Source organism: Lonchura striata, chromosome 4 (genome assembly GCF_046129695.1).
Source record: "Lonchura striata isolate bLonStr1 chromosome 4, bLonStr1.mat, whole genome shotgun sequence".
Lineage (NCBI taxonomy): Eukaryota > Metazoa > Chordata > Aves > Passeriformes > Estrildidae > Lonchura > Lonchura striata.
The window spans coordinates 36231061-36257741 of NC_134606.1; the positions used below are offsets into that span (position 1 = coordinate 36231061).

General features: G+C 41.2%; 1 protein-coding gene across 2 annotated transcripts in view; it reads right to left on the reverse strand.

Moving 5' to 3' along the window:
* GALNT7 (polypeptide N-acetylgalactosaminyltransferase 7) overlaps positions 1 to 25299 on the reverse strand; it is a 70347-nt gene extending 45048 nt beyond the window's left edge. For both annotated transcript variants that reach the window (XM_021552666.2, XM_021552588.2), the window contains exon 1: positions 25174 to 25299. In XM_021552666.2, coding sequence (XP_021408341.1) covers positions 25174 to 25299 — 126 coding nt within the window. The remainder of the gene's footprint in view (positions 1 to 25173) is intronic.
* Between the last annotated feature and the right edge of the window lie 1382 nt (positions 25300 to 26681).

Sequence of the window (26681 nt, forward strand, 5' to 3'; positions counted from 1 at the left end):
GCTGTGATGGCATCTCCAAAGAACAAGTAATCTAAATCCAAGACAACAACCACATCTGTTATTTTTGGAATCTTCAGCACGAACTTGGTCAGAAGCCACTTATGAATCACAAAGTCCAAACGACTAAAAAGAATTTTGATGATATAAACAAGAAAGCATTACACTATATACATATTTACGTGTATATATATATGTCCTACTCACTAAAAAATACATAACACTGAAGTGCAAATGAGGTGCAAGGGCCACAGGCAGCTTTGGATAAATGAGTGTTCAGCAGTACTTTTATACCAATGTATTTTGTACTCCCACCTAAATCTGATGAATGGCAAATAAAACATTGTGGGTTGGTTTTTATTTCTTCTTTTTTTGAAACTTAATTAAAAAAAAAGCAGGGCACCTTCCTCCTTCACTTGTTTCCTAGATTTCACATCATCTATCAAGCTGATTGACATGTGGTACACTACTCATTGCTCTGCACCATCCTTTATCCAACTTGTTACTTTTCTTTTAGATCCCAACTAGCTTTTTGAGAGGAAACAGTTTTGCCAGGAATAGATACCTGTAACAGAACTGCTAGTCACCAGAATTGAGAGAAATCCCTTTCCCACTCACTCCTTATGTCCTATGTGATAAGGCAGAAGAGATCAATCACTGGAACATATACTTCTGCAGTACAGAAGTTACTGAGTTTTCAGTAGATATCAGCAGACCACAGGTCATCAATATTGACTCAGCCCACTGAAAAAATAGTAAAGTAGCAGTACTTTTGAGACCCCAAATTACCTGTGCTAGCAAGGTGAAACAATTTAGTGGGCAGTAAGATCAACAAGCTTATTCTATTTTATAGTTGACATTTCTGAGATAGGAAAGCATTGCTTGTGGAAAAATAGCATGTTCAAAAATAAGAAGGGCACATAGTAAAGGAGAGGAACTGTTTGTAGAGATGTGAATTTGGTAACAGCTCAATGTTCTGCTATAATGAAGGAGTTTGGCAGAATTTAGCATTCAAGTTCTGAGTGACTTGCACTAATCTACATGAGCCTCTGTATCACAGATTGCTATTAATGGATAAAAACAAACTCTTGTTATCTAGTAATGAGTCTAAAAACAAACAATATTCACTAATATCTAAGGTCATCTCTGCTGGTGTTTCAACCTGTGAGTTCAAGAAAGACACTGCGGAAGATAAGGCTTAGTTCATCAACTTTATTTAATTTGTAGAATGATTGCTCCAAGAGTTCCCTGGGCAAAAAGACCCACTAGCTCTTCCTGTCCTCTTGGATACCATCTACTTTGCCATGGCAGAGGCATTCATCTAGGACAGTGACTTCAGGCTACTGCTGCATACTGCCATGGTCTGCAGCCAGCATTTCACAAGGTCATTCACAAGTCATTCACAAGGCACAGAAACTGGTATTAAGCTATGGAAGCCCACAGATAAAAAATCCTATGGAAGAAGGAAGAATACTTCTCAGTTGAAATAACCTGATTCCCTGGTTATCTGCCTAACAGAAGCAACATAATCAATCCCCCGAGTTTCACCTGTTTACTTGCAGAATATCTTGTTTAAAGACATACCCAAATTTGGATGTCAGTATAATACCCATCTAAGCATCCCATTTAAATGAAATTGTTCTGTTGTGACATTATCTTTCACTTGCAAGGAGAGCTAATGATACTTCCATCATCCTCTGTGGCCTTGATGTGTTTGTATCATTTAAAACTCATACAAAGTAATGCAATCCTGCCACAATTGCTCTTTCAACTTACGCTGCTTTACCCCCTGTCCTTGCTCCTCACTCCATCTTCCAATGACAGTGCTCTCCCAGAACTTACTGCTGAATGTCTCTCCTGGAACCTGGATTTTCTACAAATGCAATTGTCACACTCATAGGCTTCTGGTCCAGACTGAATAAGTTCCTTTTCTTTGGGAAGTTCAGATATCTCCACTGAAAGCAGAGACTACCCAGACACATGGCCAGAGTGCTTGTGTGAGACTCAGTCTCACACAAGCGATGCCATTGGTCACCCAAAACTTGCAAACTTCACTCTCTCACCTTCAGGGAGTACAGAGTACAAAAAAAGACACATAGAACATGGCCTGGACCTTACCTATTTTACATGATGCCTCCTTAGGAGAGGTGCAGTACTCCTTGAATTCCTGTGCAGTTTCACAATTAGACTCTGCCTGACTGAAAGTAAGTAAAAATAAAGACACTGAGTGCCTCAGAACAAATTACTGTAAAAAACAGCAGTCTTAATGTCCTCATTTCCACTAGCACTCAGTGCTTGGGGAATACTGAACCAGCTCTTAAACCTACCAATCTCCTTCCTCATTGCTTGAGATCCAACTCTTACTCAGCTTTTACACATCCTGTCCTGCCATTTCTGGTCCCATCTGTAGCTCAACAGTCACAGTGAGTTAAAGAAGCCCTGACAGATCCTTTTCACTCAAAGCCCCCTCCTATGCCCAAGAACTTTGCAGAGCTAACCACAAGCAATCATAGACTTATAGAATGGTTTGGGTTGAAAGAGGACCTTGAAGACCACTTAGTTCCAACCCTTTCCACTAGGCCAGGTTGCTTGGAACTACATCCAACCTGGCCTTGAATACCTCCAGGGATGGGGTGTCCACAATTTCACTGGACAGTCTATAACAGTGTTTCACCACCTTCACAGGAAAGATTTTTTTCCTAATAACTGATCTAAACCTACTCTCTTTGTACCTCTCAATGTACCTCTCCATGCGGCTACAGAGAATACCATGTATCTGGATAGTAATTAATGAGATCTAAAATAGAAAAGCTCATATAAATACCTGAATAAACTGATATCAAAGAAATCTGTCCTTAATTTTGTAACTTAAGGTTAGTTTTGAAGTAAGCAAAATAGTCTCTTATCATCAAGATTACAATCACTTCCAAGTAAAAGAAATATTCTTAAACTGAATCGTAAATGAAGCTGCTGCATTACCTAAGGGGATGTATTTCAGTCTCATCCATGGTCTAGAAATGAAAACATGTAGGCACTAGTAACCTGTGCAGTAAAAAGAACACAAAACCATATTTCAGCTGCTTGTTGCAGAATAACAGAAAAGTTGTCAGAGGACCCTTGATAAGATAGAAGTATGATCCAAATCCTCTTAAATCCTCTCCTTACAGACAACACACTAAAGATGACAGAAAAACTTTAAACTAAGATTAGCAAGAATTTATTACAAGTTTATTACAACTAGACCAATCAACATTTTCAGTAAAAGAAAGCTGAAGTAATCATAGAAATACAGAACGGCTTGGGTTGGAAGGAACACTAAAGATCTCTGTTCCAGCCCCCCTGTCATAGGCACCTTCTACTAGACTGGGTTGCTCAAAGCCCCATCCAATCTGGCCTTGATCAAGTAGGACAAAGCATAAAGAAGCATAAAAGCAAGTATCTCCCTACACACTGCTTCTTTTTTAGCAAGGTGCTCCTTGCTAATTAAATGGCTTTCTTTGTTACACCTAAGTGCAATTTGTCTGGTCCCCAACAAACCAGAGACCACAAGAGACCTGCCTGCATTGATCCTGGATCTCTTCTTGACACAAATTGAGGAAAGAGAAATATTGTACAGCACACAAGGTAAGTCAGTTTAGGTTAAGCACTTAAGACTGATCCAATAAACCATCAGGTGACGCAGTGACTGTAGAACAGTGTGCCACCAAGAGCTTTTTAAACACCCATAACCTTCCTGCTTTCTCTGTCCAACAGATAAATACATTTCTACATACTGCAGCCTACATTGTCATTAGCAAGTATTTAGCATGGTAAACTTCTGCAGAGTATCACCCACATTAATTCATTCTTAAACAGAGACTGCAGTGACTCAGAGCTCCAAGCCAACAGAAAAGCACCTGTTAGTTATCTTTACCCTCAAATTCACCATATGGGTTACTACACCATAGATGAGACATGACACAAATGAAAAAAGAAACAAACTAATTTGTATGCCAGTTGACTAATTTCATGCTAAATCTAGCCATTTGACATTTTATTGTATTTTAGTTGTTCAGAATGCTGTTATGACAACAGCCAAGCCCCATGAAGAGGCCAAAGAGAAGGAGAGCACCAAGCCCTGGGGTACAGTTCTTCTACTGCAGCACCAGGGAGAAAATCTGTTCCAGGTAAGCAAAGCTCATCAGACTCTGACCCATCTTTCCAAGATAAAGTCTAGTTCCTTGTCTGGTCTTGACAGCAGAGACACTGAGGACCCAATCAACTTTAGTTTTCCTTCTTTACCTGATGCCACTCTCCACTTCAAGTCTCAGGAGATGTCAAGTTGCATCTATGCACAGAAAGGCCAACACTTATTGCCTAGAAAGTTAAACTTTTTTTTCACTTAAAAAATGTAATGAAAATAATTCTTTTTCAACTCCTCAACCTGGAGGATGCCTTGCTGCACAAGAGGATCAGCAAGGTGACTTTCTCCTGATGTGCCAGCAGCTGTAGGTATCACAGGAGGAATAAAGCAACAGAAGAAGGCATTTCTGACCAAAAAAAAAAAAGTGCATAAAATGGGCTGCTAGGAATACAGCCAACTCCAGAACAATGCTTCAGCAGATGAAGGCTATGGGAAATCTCCAAATACTCAGAATTCTGGTGGTTCTAATCAATATCATCATTGCTCATTTCTGTAAACATTTACTGCTATGTACTTAGTTCAAATGCCACCTTCTGTTCTCCTTTTCATTTCTCTCAAATTTCCAGTTTTGTTTACAGTGTTCTGATGAAGATGATGCCATTACTTACCCGATTTGAGAAGGGCAGAAGGTGAAGGCAGGAAATTTTTCCAACTCTTTCTTCCAGAGAAAAGATAAATATCAGGAAATCTCTTCTGAAAAATGGACTGCAGAAATGATGGCACAAAATGCAGGATGTTTTTATCCTGTCCCCCTTCTCTAAGTGATTAGGAGTACCACATTTGCCCAGGGCTATGAGGCTTGGAGCAATACAGTCAGGTTTTGAAAACAATGTTTAGTCAGAAGCATACTTAAGCTATAGCAAATTGTTTCACAATACTTGGAATAACCAACACCTTTTCGGCCTATGATGCAAGAGAAAAACAACTGTACACAACTTTTCTTTTTTAGAGGGATTTTATGAACACTTAACTGGAAAAATTATGCGTATGAAGAATAAAACAGACAATTGTATCATCTCTATGCTAAGCTGACTGTAAGATGTAAAAGGGCCTCCAGATTTCAAGACTTCTTGACTCCAGGAGTATTTCTTACCCTCTTTATTACAAAAATGCATTGAATTTTTTTTACCATCCTTGCACTGCAATAAGAGGCTAGCAAAAGAGGGTTTTTTTAGTAATGTAGATATGTAACATTATTGATTAACAAAAATTAAGATGAAAAATAGGCTGAATACCTGAAAATAGGGTTGTATTGATGTTTTAGCCACATAGTATATGCTGATCCATGTAGTCTAACTCTTTCTACAATATTATTCTACTGATGCCACATGTATACACTGTCAAGTGCTTGACAAACAATTCCTGTAGTTGGAAGAAAGAAAAAGCAAACATGAGAACAGAATAGTTTGCAGCAATATTGCCACAATCCAGAACAGCACACCTCTGTCACTTGGATGTTTTCTCTGGTGACTTCTCATTTCACCCCTGTGCTCTGTGATCCTCAGCTGCACTACCTTGTCTGCCCTGCCCATCAGCTGGGCTCAGCCAGTTCTACACTTACACTCAGTGCCTTGCTACAATTGCTAAGAACTTTATTCCACAGCCCTTAATAGTTCAGCAATAATCAACATCTCCTTCCTATCCCAAAAACCTCCTACATCCTTTTTTCCTGGGAAGCTGTGCCCTCCAAGATGAAAAGGCTTAAACACAGCATCACTCAAGAGCTTCAATACAAGATTTGTTCTCATCACTACATTTCAACATTAAATGAAGCTTGTGACCTTTCTAGTTGAGTCATTGTTCCTTCCATGTTCTGTTTCACTTTAGGAATATCATTCATTTTATGCATATGTTTCAATGAGATCTTAAAAATAGAACTTATGTTTATTCATATGGACATCAGGAATTTTTAAGAATTTCTAAGATGTCATCTGTCCAGCTTCATTTCCTTCCAAAAAGCAAAAATAATTTTTCTTTTCCTGTGTAGCACTATTACACAGTGGACTAAGAAGTAGTCCACTTTTTACCAAGACCAAGCCCATTTTATTAATTTTCTCTATAAATTGAAGAAAGAAATAGATAAAACTGTTTCTTTTGGACTGAAACTATCAACATTTAAGTAATTCAGTGTTAAGCTGTAGAGATAAGCAGGTAAAAACAAGCTGTGCTGGTTTTGGCTGGGGTAGAGTAAATTTTCTTCCCAGTGGCTGGCATGGGCTGTGTTTTGGGTTTGGGCTGAACACAGGGCTGATAATGTGGAGATGTTTTTGTTATTGCTGAGCAGGGCTTGCACAGAGCCAAGGCCTTTTCTGCTTTTCATCCTGCCATGCTGGGGAGGAGACACAGCCAGGACAGGTGACCCAAAGTGACTACAGGGATATTCCAGACCATCTGGCATCATGCTCAGTATATAAAGTTGGGGGAAGAAGAAGGAAGGTGAGGAACATTTGGAGCAATGGTGTTTGTCTTCCTAAGTTACTGTGATGGGGTCCTGCTCTCCTGGAGATGGCTGAACATCTGCCTGCCCATGGGAGGCAGTGAATTCCTTTTTGCTTTGCTTATGTGCTTGACTTTTGCTTTCTGTATTGAACTGTCTTCATCTCAGCCCATGAGTTTTCTCACTTTTACCAATAGAATTCTCTCCCTGATCCCACTGGTGGGGGAGCAGGGGAGCAGCTGCCTGGGGCTTGGCTGCTGACTGAGCTTAAACCATAACACAAGCATTCACTTTGAATTAAAAGAGTTACAATATATAATCCACAACTTTACTATAGATAAAATCCAACTTCTATTATTTTTCAGAAAAAGCATCCAAAAGAAACAAGAACTATCATCAATTGTCATGTTCTAAGTGGCTGAGGCCAGCTTCTGTGGCTCTCCAGGCATCAGTGACAAACACTGTACTGGTTCAAGCCTGCAGAGGAATTTCATTCTTGTTTCTCAATCATCTGGGACAGATGGATATTTAAAAATCATGCATTTCTTTTATATAACTCAGCAAGTAAATGACATTTACATGACATTAAATCCATCACTAATGGACACGCTTGATCAAAGGATGCAGTTTTCTGTGCTATATCTTGTCTGCCTCAATTTTTAAAGACAGATATGTCAATCTCATTTCATATTTCTTGCTATTAAGGAGCAAACTGCATGATTACATTTTCTTTTATCTTGAAATATTATAACCATTCTCAACTTTACCACAGTCTACTTCTTTTTTTTTTTCAATTGCTTTTTAGAATTTGATCAACCCTACTATTTTGCAAGCTTCTTTAATGAAGCAGGCAGCTGAAGCCAAAAACTGCATTGTATGCAAATTATACAGACAGTCTAAAACCCACTTCTGCAAGTTCCATCTGAACTCCCAAAAGATTTAAAAAATTCAGAGTATTTATGTAATTACCTTGTGTACAGCTTGACTAGACAAGAGAAGGGAAATAACTTCTGATCAGTTGTGCTCTCTGTGATTTGATCTCATCTTTCCTTGGCCCTTCATTCCTGGTTTTTCCTACATAGAAGAATGTGGGTGGTATTTGCCAATAAAGTAGTTATGGTCCACTGAACTACTGAGGTAAGATAAGTTCTTATCTGCTTCAAATACTTTAAAAAGCCCAAAAAATCAACATGGCACATTCATTTGAAGCATAAAAAGGAAACAAAAAAAACCAAACCCTGCAGCAACACTGAACTAATAAAAAATCAATTTATTGAACAGACAAATCGATCTTGGAAAATAGACTACTCTTTCTGTGACACAGCTAGTGATATTGTTTGTTTTGCTGTGAGGTAAACATGATGAATATAAAAACCTATCTTATAGCTTTGCTTTAGAAGCCAGGTAATGTGTTAGCACAGCTGGAGTATCTGCATGTTTTAGATAGCCAACAAGAATGCTATAATGTAATCCACAAACTTCCTAGATAGGCTCCACTAAACCAGCCTGTGCTTTCCAGCTTTGCACATTTCTCTGCATTTGCCATGCAGTATCTTTTATTTGGAGCATGGAAGCCACAGTGGGCACCCTGTCACAGAAAGGTGGCCATGCTGCACCTGAACTTCAAGTAATGGACTGCCCTGACATTTATTCTTTCAGTGCACAATATAAACTTGAAGCTGTATGAGATTAATGATCAAAACATTATTCTCCAAGTCAACATTGGGAACTGATATCCCACTGCCTTCTCTTAACATGACACCAAGGATTAACTTCTAGCCCTGAACATCTTCTGAGGGACCTCCTTAAATAAGGGAGATCCAGAAGAGACTTTTAACATGATCTCTGTGTTTCCAGCGCAGGTACACTATGGCTGGCATTTCTGACCACACATCTGGGGAAGATGCAAGTGAACAGCACTCTCCCATCTGCACTGACTCCATAGCAATGGGACTGTAGCATTCCACTGTTCAAATTAATGGGTGCACAGCAGACACAAAGATGCATGAGGCTCCTTCTTGCTCGGAAAAATGGAAGTCAGTTTTCTTAGCACAGTGACTCTCTCTGCAGGATACTTTCATCATCCAACCAGCATAGCAACAGGCATTTCTCTGCAGCAATGCAATCTTTTCAACAAATATTCACTTCTTGTTAACATTTTTGTTATGAAACCTGAAGTTCTGGCAATTCAGACTCTCCATGTAAATACTGAGAATGGAACATTGGCTAAAAATTGATCCCAAAATGACAGCGAGCCTTCCCTCAGGGTATAATCACCCCAGAAATGCTGTTTCCATCTGGAGTGACTTCCAAAAGCCCTAGGCATGTGCATTACTTGTGGGTTTCAAATAGAGCTGCTAATAACTGCATTTATGAAAACTGTGCCCTTCACTTACTGCATCTTACATAGAAGAGACACTACAAAGTCTACTTGCGATCTATCCAGTTCATTAAATGGGTGTTTAAATTGGAACACAGTTCACTGAATCAAGATCTTTACATGCTAGCCTTGCACTTTGACTTCTAACAAAGACAATTTTGTTAAAGCCTGTCACAAAACTCAATTCAAAAGCCTTCTGCAGTCCCTGGGAAAGAGAGTCTGTTGTGTGTAACATAGCAAAATCTGGCCTGCAGCTGAAAAATGAAGAGTCAGTAAGGCAGTTCATACTTTAGTCTGACTGGGGAGTGAGAAGTGCCTCTCAGGAAGAGGAATAGCAAAACCAAAAAATTGTCAGTATTTCAATCTCCAAGATAAGAGAGAAGCTACATACATTAGGCATCAAATACCACAGAAGGATGAACTAGCAACAGTACAGAATTGTTTACTGTACATCAAAACAGAATCAGCAAAAGAAACCAAAATTCATGAAGATGATACTGCAATCAAAATACACACACACACAAATCCACTGTGTTTTGCACTTGTCCAATAAACTGCAAAATTCTTATATAAAAATGGTAAAGGAAAAGCAATATAAAAGAGCTTCCTCTGTAGGAGACCCTACATTCCCATGGTTATCAACCATGCCAGTTTTATTGCTGCCAGTAATCAGTTGCCTTTTGGATGATGTGCTTTCTTTTGATAAGTTCTTACACTCAAATGACAACTGCAGAACACAAGAGGTATATGCTCTGTTTAAGCCTGTCATACTCAAGTTATCCAAATCAACATTTTCTCGATACAGTACTTTATGATCTGATATAGACTTGGACAAATATTTTAAGTTAAGACAGAAAAAACCAGACTGATTCACTATCTCAATAAACATTTCCAGTAATTGATATAAATAAAGCAAAACAAACAAACAATGCAAAAATTCCATGAAAACCTGGAACTTTTTGCTTTTCAATTCACTTCAATTAAAAAAACAATGGCCTAAAAATAGGTACTAGGCACCTTTCAATTTTTAATAATTTCAACAGAACATGAACAGCATAAGTCCATGCATTAGCTGTTGCTTCAGACATAGTGTTTTACCTGGAAATAGAATATTTTCCTTTTGTTTAGTATAGCACTTCCAGTTCTGTAATTTCTGACAGTACGGTAGCTGCAGATTTGTAAAGGATGTCAGATTTATATAAGATGTCGCAAAGGAAAAAAAAAAAAAAACAAAAAAAACCCACTTGCCCATTCTTCCTACAGAGTGAAGAGGCTCAAAGCTAACTTTCTTATCTTTCTTATTCGATTTAAAAAGCAAAGTTTGGAAGGCTTCTGAATGTCAACACTGATGCATTACAGGGATATTTATCTTCCCATCACTGCAGATATACAGCAAAACCTGAAGGGGATATTTTCCATTTCTGCTGCAATGAGAGCTGTGGAACAGCAGAAATATGAATTACAAGATGCACCTACCTCTTGCAGAAGATTTATGAAAACTGTATTTTTTATCTGCTGCAAATGAACTGCCTTTAAATTTTTGTTTTTGCCAATCTGTTTTGGATTTAAACTTCTGTCTGATAGATGCTGGGTATATCAGGCTGATGTTTTGGAGTGGGATGGCTACATTTTTGCAGTCAGTTTACTTCCACACCGTGCATTTATGTCCTGTCTGCGTGCCAACGCGAGCACCTTTACACCCACACGCTGAGCTGGATCAAGGACTCTCCACAGACAGCTGCATGAGCACGCCACATGAATTTGGCATCCATAAGCAGGGTAAACAGCAGCACTGAGCTAGTTCAAAACAGGAGTGAGGCAGGGGGGAAGCTGCTGGAAGCAAGGGGTAGCTGAAAACCAGAGTGCCTGGCAGGAGCAACACACAGAGGACACTGGTGCCTCTGCAGCGATCCACAACCTTACCTGTGCACAGGCACACAGGGCTCCAGGGCTGCCCTCCTCAGAGCCCACTCAGCACCCCCGAGGGACACCAGGGAGAAAGGTACGTGCAGAATGGCAGGACAGCAGCTGCTCCTTTTGCACCTTTAAAACAAGACTACACAACTCAGCTACCACTCTACACTGAGTCCAGAGGAGGGCCAGGGGGATGGAGCATCTCTCCTGTGAAGGCAAGCTGAGATACTTGGGGTTGTTCAGCCTTGGGATGGGTTTAGGGCAGCCTTCCAATATCTGAAAGACACAGGGAGAGGACTTCTTACAAGGTCAAGGGAATGGCTTCAAACTGAGGGAGGTTCAGTTTTGATTAGATATGGGGAGTCTTTACTGCAAAGGTGATTAGGCACTGGAACAGGTTGCCCAGAGAAACTGTGGATGCACCATCCCTGAAAGAGTTGAAGGCCAGGTTAGATGGGGCTTTGAGCAAACTGGTCCTGTGAAAGGAGTCCCTTCCCATAGCAGGGAGGCTGGTACCAGATGACTTTTAAAGTCACTTCCAATCCAAACCATTCTATTTTGTTTCTTTTGTGAACAAAACAAACACCAACAAACCTTCCCCACCAAGTTATTCTCTTTAAACATTTCTTCTCTTTTGGAGGAGACCCACTTGCTGTGCTGAGAGCAAAGGCATGAAAGGCAGCACACTCATGCCCCTAATTCATTTAGGGTCAGATAGTCATGGTGTACTAAGAGTACAGAAAAGAAGAGTATCAGAAAAAAGACCAGCAGAATTGCCCAGTTGTGTGGTTTATTGAGCCACCACACCCAGATCCTGTATCAGAAATAATCCAACTGTAAATAATCCAAGTAGGAGAAGCCCACAGCAGTAAAACAGACTGAGTGGTCTGAGTGAGGGGTGCTGCTCCTCTTCCCCAGGAGCCCATTACTGCTTTCCCAAGGATTCCTCTGGTATTAATGGTAACACAGGAAGACTGTTATGCTCTACACAACAAAGTATGTTTCTATTCTTAGCAACATGAATCTCCCTTTCTTCTTCCCATTCAAGACAAGTCCACACACATAGGATTATTTTATCTCTTACTACAGAATTCAGGAGAGAGCTGCATGTTCTTAAATTCGTGGAGGAGAGGGAAGACATGCATAACCAGCAGTTGCCCTCCACTAGGAGAGGTCACTTTTCACTTTTCAGGAAAGCTCCGAGTCTCAACAGAGTTTTCATTAAAATATATATATATACAGAACTGGTGACTTTTCACAGCATGATGATTTGCACACATATTTCTAGGTGTACAAAATTACCCTTTCCATAGAAAGTGCACCCAAATGTCAGGCAGAACTCCCTTCAGAGTACTTTCCCACTCTTGTATCCAATCTTTTATGTCACTACAGCTAGATAAGAAAGGATATTAGGGAATGTGTCAGCCTACTGCTGGTATGTCTTCAGTCTGCAGAAAAAATAAGTTAAGGAACCCAAACTTTAAAATAAACATATTAAGGTAAAGGAACATCATGGAGGTTAATATGCACTGGGATAAAATCAGCATCAGTTATAAAACATTTGAGTTGCCAAAATTGGTCTTTTTCACATAATTTAAAGTTTCTTTGAATACTATAGACCGTACAGTGTAAAAGCATTTAAGGAACATTAAGAAGTGACAGAATTAATAAATACATGTAGGGCAGAAAATGGACTTCCTACAGGAAAGTTGTTGTGATTTGGTGTTAGGCTATGAATAGATCTATTAAATATATACTGCTGAAATGTTTCCACATGTAAAGCCAAAATGACTTACAGAATATCAGCAATCTTAACTTCCTCATCAGTAATACTCGGCTTTAAAATAAATGCTCATGAATTTTAGGGAATATATTAAAAATATGATGCTCTGCAATACAGAAATCTCAGCTTGGAGAATAAAACAAAGAAAATACCAAACTATTATTTCTGACATTCAAAAGCATTCTATGTTAAGGCATTCGAGACAAGATTATTTTTTAAGCTAATAAAAAATATTTTTAAATTTAAAAATCATAATGAATTCTGCTTGCAACATTATGCCTTTGGAAACATTAAGTAGTATATTATGGTTGCTAGATAAATTATAGATAAAAGTTCTGTAGTTTCCTAGAAATTAACAGCTGTGAAGCCATTCCTGGAAAATTATGATTGCTGGGATTAGATTGCAAACAGTATTTTGAAAAGTTATCAGCACTGAATAAATTCTTACAAATATCATACAACATAAAACCTGTTCAAAAACCTGTTCAATCTGCCTCTCCTTTACAGCAATGCTAACTGGCCAAGTCTATCAGTAAAAATTTTGGTGCTTAATGTTTAAGGCTGTGAAGTCTTCTTTAATCATAGACATGAATTGTAGAGTTTAAAATGAAAACTTATTTTTCACATAAAACCCTTAGCATGTGACAAACTAGTAGGAAAATATATTGCCCAAACTATTATAATGTCAAGAGGAGAAGTCTGACCATTTATCTTTCTTCCTTACTTCCAGATATCCATGTCATTTAATACCTTACTGCAATGCAAGAAAATTCTCAAGCTGTCGAACAGCAGGTCGTGAGAATAAGCCTAATTAATTCCCCAAATTCCCACAAAGAATGAATGATGAAAAAAAACCAGGAGGAGCAGGAAGAAATATAGTAAAATGAGAAAGTCATCCTTCAGATGAGGATGAGATAGAATAAGAACATGAAATAACTAAGATATAAGCAAGAACAATGCATCTCACTACACTAACACGGACTTGTACTGGCTGCAGTCAATCAATGATCACCATCAAGGCTCCTTGTAAGGATCCAACCATACCTTTGTCACCTGATGCAAACATGCAGGATTATTTTATAAAGTTTATTTTAAAGAAGAAAACTACATCATAGTTTCCAATAAATGTAAATGTTAAGAACTGAGCATCACCTCACTGTGAGTCAAGCAGCCTCTCTGTTCTTGGCTTAAGAGCAAAATCATAACTGGTACCTCTGATTACCTACAGTCCCCGTGTACATCTCACCACACACATACATGCGAGTCAGCTTTGATTTGGAAATTATGCACCCCTGGGAAATATTATCAAAACAAATGCCTCCCAAAGAGGCACAAGGCATCTCTCAACCACAAAATCTAGGCATATGAGAATCAGAGCAAAGGGGACATAGGACAGATGAAGTGTGCTCAAGGACAACAGATTTCAAAGAATTCTAATTATTTTTAAAGTAGGCCAACCCCCAGGACATATCCATTTCATCCAGAAAAATTAATCCAGCCTGCTCCCTGCCATCCTCTTTTCCCAAGGCCCCTCAGGCATACACAAAGATTAAAAGCTACATGAACTATCCTGGCAGTCTGCTCCCTTTTATCACAACAGCTTGACAACTCCCCTGTCATCACCAGTCTTGGTAGAAGATAATAATGGGAGCAAAACTTGTTAACTCCCTGAGAGATGACTGATGTGCCTATTCATGCAAAAGGTAAGCCTGCTCTCCAAGACAGAAGCTGCATCTTGCAGAGATTTCTCCCCCACTGTTTCTCTACACAAAATAATGGTGATGACTTTGACACTTTGGACACCTACTCACTGCTCTGTCAATGAGCACTCAAGGGTCTGTCTCATCATCCACTGCCAAAGCTGGGCCAGAGTAACCATTTACCCCAAGTTTGGTATTAAAGTCTTGTCCCACACTTGATTCCAGCGTCATGGATAGCTGCTCTCGTTGATGATGGTTTTCAGATGACCCTGAAGAATGACATTATGCCTGGAACTGCTCAAAGAGCTTCACAGCCTCACTGTCAGGGGAACATTTCTTGGCCTTTCTTAGCCCAAACTTTCCTGTAGTGTTCACATAAATAAAAAAATAAGCAAGTATTTAAGTAAGCAGAATAAGAGACAGAAGGCTCACCAAGATCACACATACGCATCCAAGGAACTAATTCAAAGTCTTACTTCAGACACCCAGGGCTGGAATACCTCTACAGAGAGTACTCAAGAGTACAGTTTACTAACTTGGTAAGTCTCGTGCTATAGGAGTACCTTACTTACATCAACTGAAATATCAGAATTTCGAGCTGAAGATCTCCAAAAAGCTATCCAAAAGGCAGCAGGAGATTCTTACCACTCACCAACATGAGCTGTGGCACAGGAAACCCATGAAGCATTGTTCTGTATTTGAGGGCTCCTGGCTAAGAACTCTGCGATTAGAAGTGGGTGATACATTTCCTAAAGCTAGAATCTCATATTCCATCAAAATAAGCAAACAACAAAACTCCACCTACTGCACCTTTCTATCTCTGCTGTTTACTGAGACACTGTTCTCATGCTATTGCTACTGAAGGTCTTGGCTCTGTACAGGCAGAACATCCTTTATAGAGGGGAGGGAAATAAGGGTGGAAAACATGGAAGAAGCTAGAAAAAAACCAATATATTTCATAGCTGTGGTTTAAAGCTTCTCATAGACTTTGAAATGTTAGAATAACACTGTGGGAGAAGGAATAGCGGAGCCAGAGCAGGGGAAGCAGTCCAATAAAAGCAATATATTACAAGCCTTGAAGAGCTGACTTCAAGGCCTCATTTAACTGAGAGTGTAACAAAACTTGTTTCAAGACTAAAGCATGCAGAGAACAATTCATTTTCTCTGAAGATCCCATTATCTTAATTCTTTCTTTCTTGATCCTCTTTCCTCAACTAGAAAAAAGGGAACTTTCTTTAAGAGGTAACTTGGTTACTTTTATAAGGTTTTGCTTCAAAAAGCAAATTTATTGCAGATAAAATTTATTGCAGATGAGACATTTTCTGCAGCAGATTTAAAATGGTAAATAATTCTCTGTCATAGATAGAATTCTTATTAAATAACTCAAAAGAAAGACAATGCCTCAATATATCAAAACCATAAAGGCACGAACTGAGAAATAAAATGGCATGCTATGCTTTGTCCCTTTGTTCATTTATTAATGCTTAAAAAGAATTTTTTATACTGCAGGTTAAAACCAAAGCAGATTTTAACCTCAAAATTGTGGCAAAAATGCTTGAATACAAAAGACTATATTCAATTTCATTAAAAATATTGTATTTTTAATCTAATACACAGTATTTAAAATAATACCTTTCTGCCTTATTAAAAAGATCAACTCAAGTCAGAACAGCTCTCGCTGAGCTATTTTCATTGCCAATTTCTTAAAAGACAACAAAAATAAGTACAAAACTTTGTGGGCTGAGCACCATCTGCTCATGCTGTAATTTCATTAACAATTATATTTTGAGACTGTCACCTGTAAAGCAAGTTTTCCACATGTAAACAGCATGCAAAACTCGTATGCTGTTTTTACCTTTTACTTTCCTCCAATTCTCTCCTGCTGCTCAGGGGTTCACACATCAGTGCTGACTGCTGCTATTTGCAACTGAGCTTGCCACAGGGAAGTCAAAATAGCCTAGGTAAGCAAGAGCAATACTAAAAAATGTTACTGCATTCAAGGATTAGAATGAGGGATTCAAGAAAACACAGTAAGAGAAACTCAAAAGACGTACAGGCCACCATAGAGCATCAAGCAATTAGTTTATTATAATAGAGAGAAAAAATAAAAGAGCAATTTGTTCCCTTGCATACTTATGCAGGGAGAAGCAGGCTTAGTTCCTGATTAATACAATTCTTTTTAAAGTATCATCTCTTAATTACAGAAGGAGTCATTTTTGTTTCAGCAATAATGTCTGTATGCAGCCTGGTAAGAAAATTATTTTATTTCCACAAGGGAAATCCATGGATTTTCAGAAAATAGGAATTTTGTCCTATAAAATGCACCAGGAAGGACATCAACAACCTGTTTCAAAAACAGCTCACACTGTTTTGGGTTTTTTTCAAATTTCAGAACTGCCAATTCAAATGATAGTTCAATGAATAAGCAAACATTTCAAAATTATTTGATCCCAAGCAAGGGGAACACACCAAGAATGCTTGTTTGAAAAACAAACATAGAATACAAGTATCAGCTTTCTCCTCCATATCTTTGTACAGCTATTAACAACAAAATAACTTTTTCCACAAAAGCCCATATCTTCCTCACAAGCTCCTGCACAGAGGAGGAGGCTATAATTAAACTGATAAATCCTAACTTGCCATAAAGCACAACCTTAAACCATTTAAGTTTATAGAAACCCGCTGAGTTTAATTTTTTTCTTTTACAACCTGTATTAAGTGAAAAGCCAGAAAAGCCCCAAATCCAAGCCTGAACAGTAGCACAGGTTGTGTGGACATGCCTGCTGCTGGCTGCTAGCTATCCCCTTTGTTGGGACATCTTCCTTCCTCAACACACCACCTCAGCATTGCACTTAGTACTAGGGGGAACCTCACTCTCAAAACTGTGTCTAATCTAATGCACTGTGAGGCAGAGGTGCACTGCTAAAGGCAAATTCAAGCAAGATAAATTCCCTTTGATTCACAAAAATATTACAGAAAACTGATGGAGGAGGTGGCCTTTTGACCAGCATGAGCTCTACTGGAGTTGAAGCTGATCAGAACTGTGGGGGACAATCAAATTATTTTTTAAAAATACATTATGACAAGGCAATGCAGAAATTAAATCAGCATGTTACAGGAGGATGGTCACCTCACAGTCAGGGATACTGACAAGGTGGAGATGTTCAACACTTTCTTTGCCTCTGTCTTCAACACCAGTGATGGACTAACCTGCCTGTGAAACTGTTGAAATGATGGACTAACCTGCCTGTGAACACAACTCCGAATTGACCCTGAAGTTCTGAGGAATCTGCTGCTCTAGCTGGATTCATATAAATGTATGGGACTTGATAGGATTTATCCAAGAATGTCATCACAAAGGCTCTCTGGGTGATTTTTGAAAGGTCATGGGAATCTGTAGATATCCCAGTTCACTGGAAGTCGGTTAACAGTGTTCCAATTTTCAAAAAGGGCAAGAAGGAGGACCCTAGAAACACAGGCCTGTCAGTCTCATTTCAGTGACTGGCAAAGTTGTGGAGATTATTCTGGGAGGAAGATAATACAGTCATTGGTCACAGCCAGCACGACTTCATGAAGGGAGCAAAACGCTGCTTGCCAAATCTGACTTCCTTTTATGACAAGGTAACCCAAGTAGCTGATCAAGGGAAGCCAGTCAATGTAATCTTTTAGGATTTCACTAAAGCTTTTGGCACCATCTCTCAGCATCCACCTGGATGGATGCAAAACATCCATCACAGAGCTGGAAAAGCACCACTGGTGACAGGACCTGAGGCAATGGCCTGATGCTGTGCCAGGGGAGGTTTAGGTTGGCTATCAGGAAAAGGTTCTTCACCCAGAGGGTGGTTGGGCACTGGAAGAGGCTCCCCAGAGGAGTGGTCACACCACCAAGCCTGACAGCTCAAGAAGAGTTTGGGCAACACTCTCGGGCACATGGCACGACTTTCAGGGACAGTGCTGTGCAGGGCTGGGAGTTGGACCTGATCATCCTTGTGTGTCCCTTCCAGCTCCGAATACTCTGTGATTCTATGTTGCTAATTCTAATGTTGCTAATTTTAAACTAATTGTCCACAGCAGACCTTTGTTTTCCATACTTAGAGAGTAAATCTAGTAATTAAATGTAACTGTTGTCAGATTTAAAGTCCTCTCAGATTATATGGCCTAGTTACTGTAAAAAGCATCCTCCCAGCCCCCCCACAAAGTAGAAGTCAAACCTATTAATGCAACAGCTTATCCTGCCCTATTTCCACTTGGCAGTCTCCTGTAATGCTGATTTAATATCTGACAAAAATAGGACAAAGACACTGTCATTTTTGATTAGAGAACGTCAGCTCAATACAAGCAATTTTAACTCTGCTGAGCTTGGGTTAGAGAAGGTGAATGCTGCTTGGCCATGTGGAGAAAAATCGACGTATCTACTTATGGATAATGTTGTCCTCCTGATGACCCAATGAGTCTTTTGCAATAATGAAATTCACTAGTATCAGAATTTCTACTACTTCAGCTTAGGCAACCATATTCACTAGCTTTAAAACTGAGGGTTAACTATTACCTAGAATTTCATTTAAAAGAGGAATTTATTACATGTTATTTTCAATGCCCCAAAGCAGAACAAATTACCACTTTTGTTTTGTTTTGGCCCCTAAGCAGCACAAATTACTACTTCTGTTTTGGTTTTTTTCCTCCCAAAAACACAAATTACAGACTACCCAGTCGATGGTGTTGATCCCAGTTTCTGTGGTGTTACTCACAGGTTATTCATTAGGTACTACATCAGATTAATAGTTTTACCTGTGTGATTCCCAAGACAGACACAACTGCTACATTTTTGTTGCATTATCGTAGCTAAGTGTGCAGAATCACCTTTCATCCTGTGCTGAGGATCCTGCCAAACGTTCCCTGGAAACCCTAGATCCCTCTTCTCCTGCAATGGGACTCTTGAAAAGCAAATGCCAGTCTTAGCTTAAAATCTTTGACTTTTCAGCTGTTCAGTTCTTTTACATTATTCACAAATGATAACACCTGGAGCTAAAATAGGACAAAAGAAATCTTGTCACATACATAAATATGGTGCAAACTGCCCTTTAAAGAAGAGTAGACATATACATAACTAGCAGTCTTGAGATGAGTTCTTTAACTAACTTAATACAAGGGCTTTTGAATGACAGACTTCAAGGAATTTTTAACATAATTTATTTATATATGTATACTAAATTGTAGGTATCATATAGGCTTTCTTTTTTCCCCCATTTCTTCACATTATTTGCCCTGTGGTCATTGATTCTGCAACATAACTGGAAGCACTTGTCAAATTAGTTCCCTTTTAATATGATAGGGATTGAGGTTTTTATACTCTCCCAAGGGTGATAAATTTTTACAAGCTTTTTCAAAGCAAATTTAGATAAAAACACATATTAAAAATACAATTTAATACCTGAAAACATTTTGCCTATTATTGTTGCTAGCAGCACAAAAGATTGCAGTAAGAAGTGATGGTTACTTTCTACAACAGCAATACTTTGGCTATAGCAAGCCCATTACTTCACTGCACACGGTCTTCAAGCAAAACTTGTTGAACACACAAGGTGTTAATTTCTGGTGAATGTCACACAAGAAGTGGTGACTTATTACAGCTCTGATTGTAGAAGGCAGTGTGGCTATGTCTAGCCCTGCACCCTGAGCTTTTCAAACCCAGGTGATGAATGATTGTGTTCAGCTTTTAGATAATGCCAGAGTAGCAGAATTGATGCAGTGTCCTTTGTGTTGGTGTCACTCAATTACAGAAAGGCAAGCCAGTTTAAAAAGTGACCTATGTATAAATAACTAAACAAAGCAATTGGAGAGAGATTATTGTCATTTAATCACTTATGTACCACCATGCATCATATTTTTACCAAGGTCAGAAAACTCTAATCCTTTCACTACTGAGCACCACTGCCCCTTTTACATCAGATTTTTCATCTTATTTCAATTCCTGCCTTTCCTCAGTAATGATATCAACTGCAAATTCCTGTGTCTCAGTTTCTGTTCTAAGCACACTTACTCCTTAAGGGAAAGTGAACAATTTCCTCTGGGATTTCCACACAAAGAATCTAATTTAAACCACAATAACACTTCAAGTTCAGTCTGCAACTTGTCATTAAGATTTCAGTGACAATCAAGCCAAGGTATACAGGATATTAGCAGTTGTTAAAGTGGGGGAGAAGAGGTGTCACCAGAAAGCTCAGAAAAATGTCCATTCAGCTTTTATTTCTTCTTATTTTTCTAAAGCTTCTGCCTCCACATCATAAATTCTCCACTTTCTATTGGCCATGTGGGAATTGTAATGTTTAAACTTGGCAGTTGGTGAAGGCCCACAGCCCCAGCTGCAAGATCATCATCTGGTTTCCTGAACTAGAGGGATGTACTAGAATTGTCACCTGACCAGGGCACTCAGCAAAGCCTCCTCTCCCTGTCCAAGGGCAACCACTCTTCCCTCACTCAGGCGTGGCTGCTGTGACATCTGGCAGCAAGGACAGTTGGGTGTCCTAGCAGGGAAATGGGAGTGCAAATATCTCAGGGTGGGAGACTGACCTCACAAGCTCCTGTTAAGCACATCTGGTACCCGAGATGTGCACACTTGCAGGGCTGGTAGGTTGAAGGGGACAGTTGTTGTCCAAATACTCATGCACACTTTGAAAAAACCCTTGCAACACAGTCCAGAAAGTCTGAGAACTACTGGTAAACAAATAAGACCTAAACAAAATCCCAGTAAAATCATGTCACTTACAGACACAAAATTAAATGCCTTCAATATATGGCAGGTCCATTGGTGGCTCAGGTGTAGTGGCTATGGAAAATGCTGAATTTACTGTAATGCTTCAAATCTGAAGCACCAGGTTCCAAGAGCAGGCCAAGCAGCCTATGCCAAATTTTCAGGAAGTTCTCCTCATTACATCTGTGAACAGGACAGAGTATGGAATTTATTTTGTGGGTTTAGCAGTTTCATTGCTACATTTCTTCCTTGTGCAAGGTCAGGAATACACTTCCAGCAAAATTTTTACTACCTTGCTAATCTCCCTCTGGACCCTAGGAACACAGTGGACACTCTTCCTTACTGTCCTTCATATAGACAAATGAATAGGCTCATTTGTAATTGGTCAGATTTGGAGAGTTAAAGTTGACCTACAGTACATTTACTCCTGTAAACAAGCTTTCAACTTTTCAGTAACGAATCTTTCTTTACTGTTTCAGCCCATTGGTTCTGCTTGCTGTACTACCTACTCCTTGACAACAGCAGCTTTAAGGCTGTACCTCTGAGGCTGATCATTAGTAACACATCTCGCTGGAGAACAACAAATACTGTAGCTGGGATCCCTACAGCAATCTTGTTACCATGAATGGCCTCAGTGGTGTGATTGGCACATGGTGCGACTCCTGAGGTGTCCTGCACAGGGCCAGGAGCTGGAATTGATGATCCTAATGGGTCCCTTCCAACTCAGCATATCCTGTGATCACAATCATTTCCTGCTGGCTCCAGAAACTGTGACCCCTTGATCCCGAAGACTAGAAGGTATCAGAAAGCACCCAAAAGACACAACATAGTAATCAATTAAATGATTCCACCTAATTTTTTCTCACAGCCTTGCAATCTCTACTATCAGATAGCAGGTATCCTTACTTACACAAAAGCAGATGTGCACTTAAGACTCTGAGAACAGACCTTGATATATTTTCATTGTTTCAATTTGATTTAGATTGGAAACTGAAAGTTCTTAAGGATCAGAGTTAGTTTGTCTTTATATATTTCTGACAATGCAAACGAATACTTCATCTGTCACTCCAAATCCCACAAGCATGTTTTCCTCAAATGGATTATTGGAGGAAGTTCCAAGTGAGGTTACCCAGGGAACAGTTTTGTCCTCCCAACTTCTGCATATACATCAGTGAGTCTTCTATTGAAAGAAAGGCACTATCTCCAACTATCTGTAATACTGCTATATTGTTTTGTTCTCATTTCCTTCCTACTTCTCCACTTTCAGTTTTGTTTTGAAAACTCTCTGTATATTAATAATTTTTCCTTTCCAAAAGACCTCTGAAAATTTTTAAATCAGTTAAAAAACTCCACAATATTTGAAAGAATAATTTTTAAAGGTACATATTTATTACACTAAAAGGTTTTCTGTGTTTCCTATTGTCTGCTGCTATGGGCAGGAAAACTTTGAAGGCTATAAACATAAAAAAGAACAACACAGCATATCTTTTCGTCTTTGCATCTTTAATGCTTTGGTGTTATTAAAAAGTGCCTAGGGTTATACTGCAGAGAGGAAAAGGATACTGCCTGAAGTTAGCTAAAAAAAAAATTAAATTCTATTTTAAGCTGGTACTGTCTGACAAGGAATTTCATATTTGTTGGTTAGAGCTTTTAGTGCAAGAAAAGGGAGGAGGGTGTTGTACGGGAAGATTTATCTGTCATCTTTAGCTTAACAAACTTTTGGGTAAGTGACAACAGAGCAAACACACACGTTTTTACGACAAAGAGCACACCACTGCATTTCTGAGAAGCAGTTAGGATTAACTCCTACTTCCCTTATGCTGAAGCTGTACCAAGGCACACGCTGTTCCCAGGTGAGCACGCTCCAAGCTCAGCTCAGGGGGTCAGCTCAGCATCTCCTAACACAATGCAGGGTATGCAGGTCCCAACCTCTGGACATATTCCTGGGCTCCGACAGCTTCCCAGTAATATGCCAGAACACTGCTAGTTGGAAACACAGTCATTACTGTTTCATAACTCATATCCCTTACCTGAGCAGCTTCTGAGGTGGAAAGCTCTCCAACCCAAAACATGAATTCAGTAATAATAATAATAATGTTCCACAGAAAATTATGAAGCAGCATGTGTTACTCTCATATATATCACAAAGGCAAGTGAACAGCTGATCTAGCTAATTAATCAGATAGTCTGTTTAGACTTCAACTTTGACAGTGTTTACTTAATATAATTGTATTTGTTCTCAACAAAGACTGAATTATTTCCTGAGATGGCTGTCATGGATATTTCCTCCTCAGGTCAGGACCAGGTAATCAAGACAATGCTGCTTTATCAGGGGTAGGACAGTAAACACTCTTGCAATTCCTTTACTGGTACATAAACCAGCTAAAAAAGACTTCTGAATTAGACCTCACACGTAAATGGAAGTGGATACAAGGGTTCAGCTCAAAAGTCTCTGAACGAAAGCCTTTAGGCTCATGAGAAAGGACACATGCACACTGGGCTACAATATTTCAGTGGTCACACCAGAATAAGCATCTGAAGATGGTCACTGCCCTACACAGCAATGCAACCACAATTTTTTTTCCCCTGAGATTGTCCCTTCAAATGTCTGTTCACACTGCTTTCCTGAGCAGGAAAAGGAAATTGGCTGGTTTTCATGCAAAATGTCTACTGCCTCACATTTTCTTCAGAGGTATACAAATAAATCCCTTCCCTACAATTCCCAAAAATTTTTCCACATGCAGAAAATCCCACGTTCTGTCTAGAAGGACAGATTACAGAAATTTCACCACTTAATAAACTGCTTATCTTCAAAAAAAAAACCCACCATGGCCTATTATCTCAGCTGTAACTGCCAAGACACAGCAAAACAAACTGTAAGAGCTTCAGAAGACAGAGCATCTGCTGAAGGAGTCCAAAGTCATTTCCAGTTCTCAAAAACAAGAGTTATGTCAACTCACTTGCCTTACACAATTATCTGAAGCAGCCCATTAGAGAGGTTCAAGATCATTAGTGAACACATAATAAAATATTCCTTAAGATAATCACTGGAAAATTTTATGACTTTACCAAGATTATTTTAATCTTGGCTAATCTTACTTCAAGCAGATCTCCTTAAGTCCAGTTATGTTCCTGAGCTCTAAAACATCTGGTGAAAACGGAAGAATTACTTTGACTCCTTTTAAGACCCTGGTGTCAAAGGGTCAGATTATTTTCACTTAATACAAGGCTATGGCAAGACTCGTACTGTAGATTTGTTCGTCTGACCTTCTGAAGCATTTCTGGGAGTTATTTGAAGCTCTGCGCGTCTCGCCTATCACCTGTGCTCCCACCATTTGGGCATGGGAGACCTGCACCACCAGCTGGGTAAATCCAGCGCCTTTTGGCTTTCCGAGCCTTGCTCTTAAATTAATTACCTGATCTGCTGCTTCTTGGCCAAACCTGCCCTTTGGCCAGCAAAGCGTCGGGAAGCCGACCCGCGGCAGCTAGGTGAGTTGGCGAGGGAACACCTGCACCCTTTGTCGGAGCTCTGGGGGACCTTTGCGGGACACTTACGGAGGGGATAGCGGCGCGGTTATTTAGGGATGGAGAACCCCCAAAGGGAAGCCGATCCCACGCGTTTCGGGTGCCCAGAACCGGCGGCAGGCAGGTCCCGGGGACGGAAGGGCCCGGCGGGACGCTGCCCGCAGCACCGCGCCGGCGGCGGGCACCGGCGGCGCAATCCCGGCGGGCGGGGGGGCTGCGGCGGCTCCGAGCCGGGCGGGGCGGACCGGACCGCGGCCGGGCTCGGCCGCCTGGGCCCCCTCGGAACACGGCGCCCCCGGGTCCCGCCGCCCGGGCAGGGACGCCGGCTCCGGGGGCCGGATGGGGCCGGCCCCGCCACTCCGCGCTCCCCTCTCGGGCCTGCAAGGCTCCGCAGGCCGCAGCCCGGGCAGCCGCCCCCCGCCCGCCCGCGGCCGCCGCCGGTCACATCCCGGGCGGCGGCCCCACCACCCGCTCCGGCGCGCCCGCCCCGGCCGCGCACTCACCCGCGTCCGTCCCGGGAGATCCGGCTCCTCGGCGCGGGGCGACAGCGAGGACCAGAGCAGCAGCAGCCCCAAGAAGCTGCCCGCCAGCAGCACGGCGCGCAGCAGGAAGCCCAGCTTCAGCCGCATCCTCCCGCCCGCCCTCTGCCTCCCGCCGCCGCGCAGCAGCGCCCGGCCCCGCGCACCGGCCGCCTTCCGCCCCCCGCGGCACCGCGCGGCACGGCCCCGCCGCCGCTCCCCCGCCTCCCCCGGCCGCCGCTGCTCTCCGGCAGCCGCCCGCCTGCGGAGGCTGTCCTCTCGCCGCCGCACGTACAAACTTTTTTTTTTTCCTTCCTCCCCCCTCTTTTTTTCTCCCTCCCCCGCACCGCCCCGGTAGGCTGCGGGCTTGTCTCCCCGCCGGGCGCAGCGGCCGGGGTGATGCGGAGCAGGAAGTGGCTGCCGCGGGAGCCGCGCGGTTCCACGTGGCCGCCCCGCACCGGGGCGGGAGCGCCTCGCCCCGGGGCGCCGCTCGCTCCTGCCCCCGCCCCGGCTCGGCGCCGTGCGCTCCCGTGCACCTGCTCCCGCCCGGACCGCGGCTGCGGCCAGCCGCCCGGCAGCCCTCCGGGAAAGGGGGAGCCCTGGGACAGCTCGACTGGCGTTTCGGCTTTCCCGGCTGGGTGGGCAGCGCTGCTTGGGCACCGATTTGTAAAAATTAAGGTGCAAACGTTTAACTTCAGGGGCTGTCGTATAGGCTTACGGTAACGCAGGCCCATTAATTGTTGTGTGCAGCCTGGGCAGAGTAGACCTGGAAAGTCAACAGATTTTTTCTTTGGGATAGCAGATTAAGTACAAGATTACAGAGATGCTATCAGCCCCACACCTTGTGTGTTATTTTGTTACTAATTTTCTGCACTAAAAGTTAGGCATCCTATTTCCTCCTTTGAAGGAATGCCACACGTGCACATACACACGCACAGAAACCTGGTAATGTAAGCTCTCCAAAAACCAGAGTGCTTCCAATGTAATATACTATTTTTGTTTTTTTCTCTGTATTCAGCACTATCCCCTTGCTCCGTTGTTTTTTCATTCTATTTCTTATGTGCACCGGGAGGGTATCGGATCCATGGATCTTGAACTTTCAATGATAAGGACTGCAGAAACCAAACAGGATATTACACCTTGAACAGGATAACTCTGGAGGAAAGAACTGCCCACACCTAAGTGATCTTTGTAGTTTGACACACCTAGCCACAGAAGTATTTGTTTATTCATATAACTTGTGCTATAGCACCGTGTCTGTCTTTTTTTTTTCCTTCTCTATTCTGTAAGGTATGAGACATAGACAAATGCAGTGTTTAAGGCATGAGCAACAGCTCTAATCCTTACAAGTGTTTGCACAGTCCTGTGACTTCCACAGGTGCACAGAACCGTTTTCCTCAAAGCCCTCTCCCTGTCTGCAGCTGCAGCAGCCACACGTATATCCCAACACAAAAATTTAGGTGACTGTTTTCAGGTAGATAGCAACATCTGCA